Source organism: Monopterus albus, unplaced genomic scaffold (assembly GCF_001952655.1).
Source record: "Monopterus albus unplaced genomic scaffold, M_albus_1.0 scaffold76.1, whole genome shotgun sequence".
Lineage (NCBI taxonomy): Eukaryota > Metazoa > Chordata > Actinopteri > Synbranchiformes > Synbranchidae > Monopterus > Monopterus albus.
This window is the reverse complement of record NW_018127956.1, coordinates 510,367-520,895: the sequence shown is the minus strand read 5'-3', so window position 1 is coordinate 520,895 and position 10,529 is coordinate 510,367. Positions and strand designations below refer to the sequence as shown.

Below are 10,529 nucleotides of genomic sequence, written 5' to 3'. Positions count from 1 at the left end.
ATCCCTTGGTGGAGAGGTAATGCTAATTACCGCCACTAGGGGGCAGTGTTACCTCACTTGAGTAGTCATTATATGAACACTGCGGTGTGCTCAGTTCGCACAGGCCGACTCTTCACTAGTATCGATGTTAAAATATCTCCTGAGATGAATAACTGCTTGTATTGTATTGTGTGTATGTTTTATGATGCCAAGACCTATTAAAACCATCCAGAATCCAATGTGCTATATCAAAACACTTGGTCATGATCGGTGTGATTTAAAGAAAGTTTCTATTCTTTTGCACATTCAAGATTCTTTTTGATCTTATTAATTATTTTTCTGTATATTAATACTCATAATAGTAGTGCCTTCTAGTAGCAATCTGAAATTGAAAGTTATAGTGCTCTAATGTCATCTTTATTTGTTATCTACCATTTATCAATGTTGAATCTAATGTGGGTTTGTGTCCTAACAGAGCATACAAGGCTTGTGGTCCTGGAGGGCCACCTCATGTCAAAATTGTTGTTGAATGGGACAAGGAGACGAAAGACTAGTAAGTAAGATACAGTGTGTCTTCTTTCAGAGCAGTGCAGTTGAAGCAAATACACATATAATAAATGTCCTTTGTTTTGTTGTGATCCCTGTGTGACTTGTGCCATGTTGTACCTGCAGTCTGTTCAAAAGGACTGAGGATGAATACATCCCAGATGCTGAAAGCGTGCGTCAAGTAAAGGAGCAGCACCTTCAGCCTCAGACCTGCTCCCTTGCCCAGTGCTTTCAGCTCTACACCAAAGAGGAACAGGTAGACTGAAGCATAGTGTCAGGTCACCCATCAAAATGTTTTATTATACAAAGGTGAGATAAAAATGAGTTGCTTTTTTTAATGGCCAACTATTTTTGACATAATTTCAGCTTGCTCCTGATGATGCATGGCGATGTCCACATTGTAAGCAGCTTCAGCAGGGCAGCATCAAGCTTAGTCTCTGGACCCTGCCAGACATCCTCATACTTCACTTGAAGCGCTTTAGACAGGTAGATGAGCTCGTGGGATTATAGCTTCTTATATACTGTGCAGGAATTGCTTTTAAAAGAAGTGGCCTTTACAATGAATAACAAAAGTAAATGCCATAAGTGCGTTGCTTCTTTTAAGGATGGAGATCGACGGATGAAAATGCAGAACATGGTGAAGTTCCCACTGACGAGCATGGACATGGCACCCCATATGGTAAAGAGGAGCCAGAGTAGCTGGAGTCTCCCCTCCCACTGGTCACCATGGAGACGGCCTTATGGGATGGGCCGTGATCCTGAGGACTACCTTTATGACCTGTATGCGGTGTGTAACCATCATGGGACCATGCAGGGAGGACATTACACAGGTAAGGGAACATCATACACAGTCAGTGGAAAAAGAAATGACCCTGTTGTATTAACTGTTTTTATTTCATAAAAGCTTTCCAAGATAATTATAGTATTTTATTTCATTGTATCTTGCAGCTCACTGTAAGAACTCCATTGATGGACAGTGGTATTGCTTTGATGATAGCGATGTTCATCCCATGTCTGAGGATGAGGTCTGTAAACAGACTGCTTACATTTTGTTTTATCAAAGACGTGCCACTGTTCCATCTTGGTCTGCCAACAGCTCCGTGGGAGGTAATTTTTATTCATATTAGACTGTGCACTTTTTACATACTGTGCATGTTTTGGGGTTCTGAATGGAATACTTTTCACGTTCGACCACTCTCTTTTTGGGCCTGTAGGATCCACCAGCTCTTCCTTGTGTGAGCACTGGATTAGTCGGCTGATGGGGAGCCGTCCACCCAGCCAAGCCTCATCTGGCTCCTCCAGACGCACCTCGTTGGCCTCTCTCTCCGAGTCTGCCGAGTTTGCTGGTGAACGGAGCGAGGACGATGGTGACAGACGCTCATCCAAAAACAGGCGATATCTAAATAGTTTCATAAATATGACTCTAAAAATCAATGTGTCTTTTTCTTCAATGCAGGCTTATCGACCCGACCAGCTGTAAGGGGCATGCAAAGACAAACATTCTCCTCGAGATCTTCCATTGCCAGTCCACTGGCTCTCAGTGAAAATGGCACTAAACCGTCCTGGTCACACTCTGCTAAGCTCCAGCTACGCTCCAACTCTCCCTCACGCTTCTCCCTGGAGTCCCACTCCTCTTCCCAGACACTGGAGAGGATAGGAGAGGTGGTTGATAATAAGCTGTCAACCTCCTGCTGCACTGGGTCACCTAAGCCAGACAGAATGTCAGGGGGCAAGACGGCCCTGGCAGCTTTGGATAGTAATCTGAGCAGTAAGAGGCTGATAGAGCAAATTCATTCCAAGGTTGTGGCACAGGCAGAGCAGAGGAGCTCCATCCAGGCTGGGGATAACAAGAGTGTAGTCACTGCTGCTGAACAGATCAGTCCCCGACATGGGGCAGCTGCAAAGGAGCCGAAACAAAGGAATGGGGCAGCAGATATCTCTGGTGTCAAAAAGACTTCAGCAAAGACAGGGTTAGAGAGTGAAAGGAGTCCCAAGAAGCGCCCTGCCATCTCCTCAACATCATCCAGCTCTCTGTCTCCTAAGTCCCCGGCCTTTGATAAGTCTCCCTCTCGAACACAGACCAAGGCTGCACCATCAGCATCAAACCCCAAGGACAAAAATGATGGACCTCCCAAAACTAGCAAGGGTGGTTCCTCAAGAACAGCAACCCCCTCCAAGAAAGGGTCATCCCAAACCCCAGAGGTATTACACCCTGACTCTGCCCAACAGAGAAAGAATGGTTCTCCAGGATTACAAAGCTCATACCCTCAGAGGAGGACATCTCCCAGGGGGGGAGGCGACAAAAGCTCAGCTTCAGGAAGAACTAAAGCAGCAGACAGGAGCACTAGCCGTGAATCCTCACGGACCAATGCAGTATCTGAGAGGAAGGTTAGCCATGGAGGTCCTCCCTCCAGGTCAAGTGCTGCTAGTAGAGTGGAGGCCAGGCCAGGTCGGACTGCGGAGAACAGGACAGTGGGTCGGAGTTCAAGCAGTAGCTCCTCCATGACTAGTCTTCGTTCCTCAAGTGTGGGTGTTTCCTCAGCAAGCGTCACCCCACCATTAAGGGGACCTCGTAGCAACAGTAAGACAGAAGACAAAGGCTTGTCCTTCTTCAAAACTGCTCTGAGGCCCAAAGAGACACGTAAATCAGCTGATGGTGGGAAAGCAGGGGCGGGTGAAGGTAAAGGAAGTCCAGAGGATGGTGGTGGAGAGGCAGCTAAAGAAGGAATCCCGCATGGAGCAAGCAAAAAAGCTCAGAATGTGGCTTCAGAAGCCCAGACTATCTTAACCACAGCCAAAGACAAAGAATCCTCTAAAACGTCAGCTGCAGCTAAACATTCATTGGTGCCCTCCACAAAGTCCAATCTTTCTGGAGCTGAAATTACCACCCAGTCCTCAGCCATTGCAAAAGACACTTTGAAGAAAGAGCCTGCTAAAAAAACATTGCCGTCCAGGAAAATCCCCATCAGCTCTACACAAACTAGCCAGAGGTCCAAGTGACATTAGTCGGTGCACCTGATAGCAATCTTTCTAGAGCAGCTCTGAGGTCTTTTAACCACCAAACAAGACAGAATGTCTGACAGCACCTGTAGCTTTTCAGTGCCAGCTGCCACACTGGACACTTACTGTCCACATTGTTAAACAGATATGTAGGAACGGATTTTAACAAAGCACTTTGTATAGATTGCGTTGATATTGAGGAATATTATCTTGTATTGTACATAAGCATGGACTGCACATATAATGAAATTACTGCCTTGTTCTATCCGTAGCATGGCTGGGAAAAAGTAATACATCTCAGTGGTAGGTGAAAATAAATGGGACTTTGCACAAGATGGAAATATATTGATGGAAGGAAACTTTTGTGATACATCAACCTTGGACTACTCAGTCACCAAAGGAAGTTTACTGGCAGTTTTTAACATGCTGATGCAGTGCAGCACTGAATTATTTCCAAAAGTCTTTATTCACAGCTCTCCTTCAGTACAGAGAGCCATATGTCAACAACAAACACCAGTGCCTCAGATAGTCAGAGTGAAACATTTAATCAAAATTGTATAACTACAGGTGTTGGTAAATTTATAATTCAATTTTAATATTTAAACACTGAAAGTGTCATTTCAAGTAAAACACAATTACACATATTTAACCTGAACTGCTGTTTATGATTTTGATATAAATTGTGCAACAACCTTTAAGATGTATTTTTGTGCAGTCAAAATCAGACAGTCATCGAGAGGCCGAGGAGAAGTGCAGGAATGAAGCATGTATTGTCTGGAGACCTTTGTTTGTAATGGTTTTTAAATGTATGTGTTTTACTTACCAGTCTGTTACCCCCTCAGATGACCCGCCACTGTCCCCCCCTCTTCCCTCCAGCTGCTGATGCCAACACTTAACCGTGATGCCCATGTTCCTCGTGGGGATCAGCCTCTTCAGACTGCCAGACATCTCCAAACATTCCTCTGACTTGAACACAGGGTTAATGTACAAAACCACTCCACGCACACACACAGACAGCGTATTCAGAGACAGTGGGATGCCTTTGTTGAACACCATACATGTACATAGAGCATTATGGTGTGTTTGAATCAGCTCACATTTCACAGAGATCACAGCTTGTGCACAGCTTTAGCTTGCAATACAAAGCAAATAGGCCCTGCAGTGCGCTGACATAGACTGAGGAAAGAGATCGCCATTCCTGAGGTACACGACAGTTGTTGCATGATAAATTGCTTATGCATGCACTAAACTATGCAAGCAGATCCTTGCTAATGCCCACACTGAGTATGTGCTACTCTTGGATGTGTATATATTTCTAAGTGTATATTTTTCCAAATGCCAGCATCAGAGAGCATGTTAAGGCATCTTTTATTAAGGCTTTGTTTGCACATTTCCTCAAAGTAATATAGATTTGGTATGAATGATAAGTATTGCTCGTTCACCCTCTCAAAGTAAATCAGCTCACTGCAAATGAATGTTTTCTCTATTGTATTCATTTGTCACATGTTTTTCCTCATGAAAAGGTTTAACCAGGGAGCTTTTCATATGGCTGTGGCAAAAGAACATTGCAGCACTTTACAACTTGTGGTATAACTTTCATTTCTCATCATAGTTTTAGGTGTGAAGTGCACAAGAAACTCCAATGGCACATTAAGAGACTGAACGATTGCACTGGAAGGCATCATAAGCTAATTTTATAACAGGCGTCCCACCAAATACAAATGTACTACTGACATATATATATATATATACAACAGAATTTTAGATGCTGTACACAGACTGTCTAAGCGCCATGATCAAGGAGGAATGAACATCATTGACCCAAGCAGCTGGACCATGAACCACTTTGCAGTCTTATAGTACTCGAGTCCAGCACTCGGCTTGTCCCCCTCGAGTCCAGATTTTCAGGACTCGTGACTCGACTTGGACTTGACCACTGATGACTGGGACTTGAATTCGAGCATTGACTGCATTTGGACACGGAAGATGGAGACAAGGGCTTGGACTTTTTTAATTTTTAAAAATTGATTTATTTATATATTGTTTTTTGTAATAGGCCATAATGATTTGGCCTAAGATATTGATATAAAAACCTGTTCACCCCTACTATATTGTATCTGGCACACTTCCATTAAAGCTTACACCCCACCTTTCTATAAATGATTTTTATTAATCAAATTACTGAGAAATATGGTGTTGCAATACACTGTTAACAAAGTTTGGAACATAAAATGGTGAGAAGCTGCGTCATTTGTGTTTAATGTAGACCTTGATGACTATGACTCAGGTAATGGGACTTGACTCTTTGGTGATTAGGACTTGACTCGGACATGAACACCTTGGACTTGAGACTTGAATCGGACTACAACACTGCCACTTTATAGACCTTCTGACAGAATAAATCAAAACATGGTGGCTGCAGTGTGTTGATACAGTGCCATTACACCCAACACGTGCAGTATATAAAGTGACTTATGTCATATAAACTTTAAGCGAAACCTTGCAGTGTTAATGGCATCAGAAGAGGGATGTATGAATATTATGAGATGCTATGAGGCAATGATTTATTTCCACCAGGACATATAATACAGGACACGCAATAATTTAAGATCTATTTTTCCACTTATTCTGTGATACAATATAATTATTGCCATACTGTTTTCATCCATTTTGGGGAGTAGCAGTGTGTGTTGGCCCTGATTTAGCAATGCAAGACAGAACAACAACAAAATAAGATCACATCATTAAATAGCGGCTTGTTAACCTGTAGCTCTTTGGTTCATGTTTCCCATTTTCCCCACTTGGTGGTGCTCAGTGTTTGCCAGAAAATCTCAGCAGACACACAAATAATGATTTAGAGAAATTAAGAAACACTCAATGTGAATTTATTCTGAGCAATGCCCTTTGATTTGAACTTGTGGGATTATTAAGATATATAGTAGCATCATGTCTAATGCTGTCAGTGAAGGAGATGATATGTTATTAAACTGCACCATCATTTATTTAGAGCTGATTCAATTGTGGTGTTATTAGTTTTGCCCAGGGCTGGGAATACTAAGAGTTAATGCTGCCTCTTTGTCTTTCTATTCTTGTAATTTTGTATAACAGTCATCAGTTTTGGAAATTACATTTTCACCCTCTCACTTCTCGGCGCTCGTGCAGTCTGAGATGTGATGAAATTTTAAAAATTGCCTGTGGTGTGATGGGGCTGCAACATGCTTCCTTTGACATGTAGCAGTAAGGCTCTGTGCACTTTAGCTTAGCAGAACTGGACATTTAGAGTGCATCCAAAGTAAAAAAAAAAAAAAAAAAAGCTCAATTAATATGCACATATGGATGTAAATAAAAAATTCACCGACTGCAGCCCAACACCAGATCATTCTGTACAGAAGCCAGGCTCCTCTAGTGCTGAAATCAATAATCACTTGCCAATTGTATCATTTCCAAGAGAACATCATTACTAAGACCTCGGTGGAGAATTGAGCAACTTTTATCTGGATTTAACACACAGACCATGACATAGCCTTCATGTTGATTTAGTTGATATGTTTTGCTGTTGCTACATTAATGTGCTTGATGCTTTGTAGAAAGACAATCTAATCTTATTGATCAATCCAGTCTTGGTATCTCCTAGGGCCAAATTCAATCCTTATTGCTGCTGATAAATCTCCATTTTGAGACATTCTATCCCTGGATACAAGGAGACCATGAGCAGGACCTTCGTGATTAGTTTTCACTGCTTGCTGTTTGGATGGATCAATGCACTGTGGTGAAGGTGATATACTGTAAGCACCTCTGTAACACGTACAGTATAATCAGATCCAATAGCCCTGCAGCATTGTTGATGTTGCTGTAGAAATTATTCCAAGTATTATTTATTCAGCCGTATGGTATAATTCTTAAGACCATGTTTGCAGCGACAGTATTAGTATGTATTATCTGATGCCGCAATGAAATACAACACACACTAAACTACGATAAAAAATTACTGTTCAGTTGCCACTACTATGATATTGTGTCCACCCCCTGATTTCTCAGTGTTTTTGTATTACTATATATTCTTTCTCTTATCCATACAGATCACAGATGAAAACCCAGAGGTGTCTGGGACATTAGAAAGCAGGCTCAAGCATTTCATAAGTATATTGTTCATTCTCATCAATAGGAAATACAAGACAGATGTGAGACTTTCAGAAGCAGGTGGTAGTAACTGAGTTGAGTACCACTCAAGTAAGATACCATATGTTGGTATTTATAGACCAGAGAAAAGTGTGCTGTGTTTCTCACAGCATAACAAAAGCCTTTTGAGTAATTTATTCATCTTTTTATCTTTTCTTAATAAATCAAGCACAAATGAATTATATCATGCATCCAGTTTTGTTGAAGAATTTTCTTAAAACTGTAAATTTACAACAGGTATTATAAGTATTAGCAATGAAATTTCAAGCCTGATATGTGATTAGATATAGATATTAGAATTAGATATTATTATGGATATTAGATATCATTTCAGTGACCACAAATAAGAGTGTTTTTAATTCCAGTCCAGTCTTCCAGTTAATATTCCAGTAGTTTTTTCTAGTTACCTTGTGGTGTATGACCCTTTTTGTCAACCTAAATCGTGCACAGTATATAAATGCTCCCAGCAACCGACACCTTTGACAGGAGAAACTGCAATAACTTGGGAAAAACATGGCTTCTAATAAAAATACACTTTTTTTTGTCAGAGTTGGAAAAAGTACTCGGAATTACTACAAAATGCTACAAAATGATTCTGTAATTTTATCATCTTAACATGTAGCTTTTAGCATCAAATGAAGCAGCTGCCTAGATGTGACTAAATGTGTTTTCAGTGTGAGTCAGATTCTTTCCTCCCCCTGCTGAATCAAAAACAAAATCAATTATTCACTTCTCCGCTTTTGAGTCCAGTGATGCAGTATGTTAGTTCCCTTTTAATTGGAGATCAAAAATCTAGCAAGCCTTGGGTGCAGTCAGAGTGAGAGCTGCTTTTTAGGCAATGCAGTACACATGACCTGTCATGTGGGATAGCCATAGCACAGTATTACATAACCCCAAGCATTGCAGTGGTGCTCTGAAAGCAACTTTAACACCCAGGGACACTGCTGTGCTATTGTCTGTGGTGCAGAGCCACATCCCATAAACTGGGTGACCACAGACAGGATCGCTCATTCCTCCACTAAGCAACCGCAGCTTTAATGATAAGGCTTTAATTTTAGCGTCATTTTCCTTTAAATAAATCAATAACATTTTAGGCAACCATGTGATCGTTCTGCTTAAGATTACAAAAACATTAACCTGTTAAATGTCTGACACCAAGCGCTCATAATCCTCCCACACATTGCACATTGCTTTATCTATATAATGCACAACAGTGGGTAGCTGGAATCTCAAGGCCTTGCCAATACAGGGAGGACTCATCAGAATGCTAGAGAGCAAGGTGCGAAGTGTCAGAGTTGGACATACAGCCAGCGCATGTCTGCCATGCTTCCTCTGACACTCATCCTACACCATTGGCTGTGCGAGGAATGATTGACTGAGAGGTTTATTATGCCTCTTCCAGCCAGGTGGTTGGCAAGCAGAGAGGCGCATATCACCAGATTGCTGCATCAGCCAAAGTGTTAGGCCACACTTTCTGGCATTAGTGTGTCTGGACGAACATCACAGGAATAATAAAAAGATGCAGGGATGTCAATCATCAACCAAAGTGTGTCTGTTTAGTCGTTGATGGTTTTTTTTTTCATATTCTTGGCAGCAGTCTCTCCATCTTGAATCCTGTATCATTAGAGGCTTTTGCCTTTAGAGCAATGCTGAGATAGAAGACAGACAAAGCTGCATGGGTCAAAAAACTCGAGGTTCTTGTGGGAGAGAGGGAAAGTCTTTGATGTTGTGGAGTTTCATGGAGGCAAATAGCGCACTTTGATATTTCATAAGCCATCCTTCTTAAAAAAAACATGCGGGTACAAACAGAGAGCACACACTCTGTCAGAGATAAGGTCTGAATTACCAGCAGCTGAAGGATTTATTTTTGCTGCAGATATTTGTCTTACACACAGCAGTTTCTGAAAGTTCCAATTTTCCTGAGGACTGGTGAGTGAATATCTGTCCTTTTTGATTTTTCTGAGGAAGATAAATTAGTGTTTGGATGAACATAAAAGGTAATATATTCATAAAAGCTGTGATGAGTGCAGCTGTCTCCAGCATCTGACATCCAATCTGAGACAAGCCGCCTGGGGAGGCTGGACCATCCTCTGCCTGTGAGAGTGTGTATGTGTGTGTGTGCATGTAAGCACTGATGTTACGGTATAATGAGCACAACAAAGAATTTATTATTTAATTTATGACTGAGTACAATTACATTTCTGTGATGGAAATAATTGCCAAAAATCCTAGAGATAATATTATATTGCCTTAATGCTAGTGGAAACTGAGACGGACTAATAGGCAATTAGTCACTGAAACTCAAAATTTGAATGTACAGGCTGTTTTCAGATTAAAGATGATGAATCATTAAAATAATATTGGATTAACAATAGGCCTAGAAATATAAACAGTTATTTTAGTGTGTGTTATTTTTAAAATGTATTGCAAGTCATATTAATATCAAGTTATTCTGCTAATGTGAAACATAATGATAATAGTTAATTAAATACAAAACCATTATTTACGGATCAGAAATTGTTTTCAGGAGCATAAATTGTCTTAGAGTAGAATATTTTGTCTTACTCAACAAATTATAAACATTATGGTTATTATAAAGTTTATTTATCAGGGGCCATGAGAAGAGATGATTCACCACTCTCAGTAAAATGAGCAAATACAACCATGTAATACAAACCACTAAATCATAACATCGCTATACTAGAAACTGCATAATAGAAAATACATATAGTATACCAAAATACCCCCCACCGTCCCGCTCCACCTTGCTACATCTATTCCATTACTACCACCCAAACAATCCCCTTGTTGTTAAAAAAATTCTA

The 10,529-nt window shown here is 40.8% G+C and overlaps 1 protein-coding gene across 1 annotated transcript in view; it reads left to right on the top strand.

The window, feature by feature from the left end:
- LOC109963667 (ubiquitin carboxyl-terminal hydrolase 31-like) overlaps nucleotides 1-5,655 on the top strand; it is a 13,055-nt gene extending 7,400 nt beyond the window's left edge. Inside the window, exons 10-16 of the mRNA XM_020606370.1 lie at nucleotides 455-532; nucleotides 652-781; nucleotides 892-1,011; nucleotides 1,130-1,355; nucleotides 1,474-1,632; nucleotides 1,740-1,892; nucleotides 1,982-5,655. Coding sequence (XP_020462026.1) covers nucleotides 455-532; nucleotides 652-781; nucleotides 892-1,011; nucleotides 1,130-1,355; nucleotides 1,474-1,632; nucleotides 1,740-1,892; nucleotides 1,982-3,525 — 2,410 coding nt within the window. The 3' untranslated portion in view covers nucleotides 3,526-5,655. The remainder of the gene's footprint in view (nucleotides 1-454; nucleotides 533-651; nucleotides 782-891; nucleotides 1,012-1,129; nucleotides 1,356-1,473; nucleotides 1,633-1,739; nucleotides 1,893-1,981) is intronic.
- Nucleotides 5,656-10,529: the final 4,874 nt, after the last annotated feature.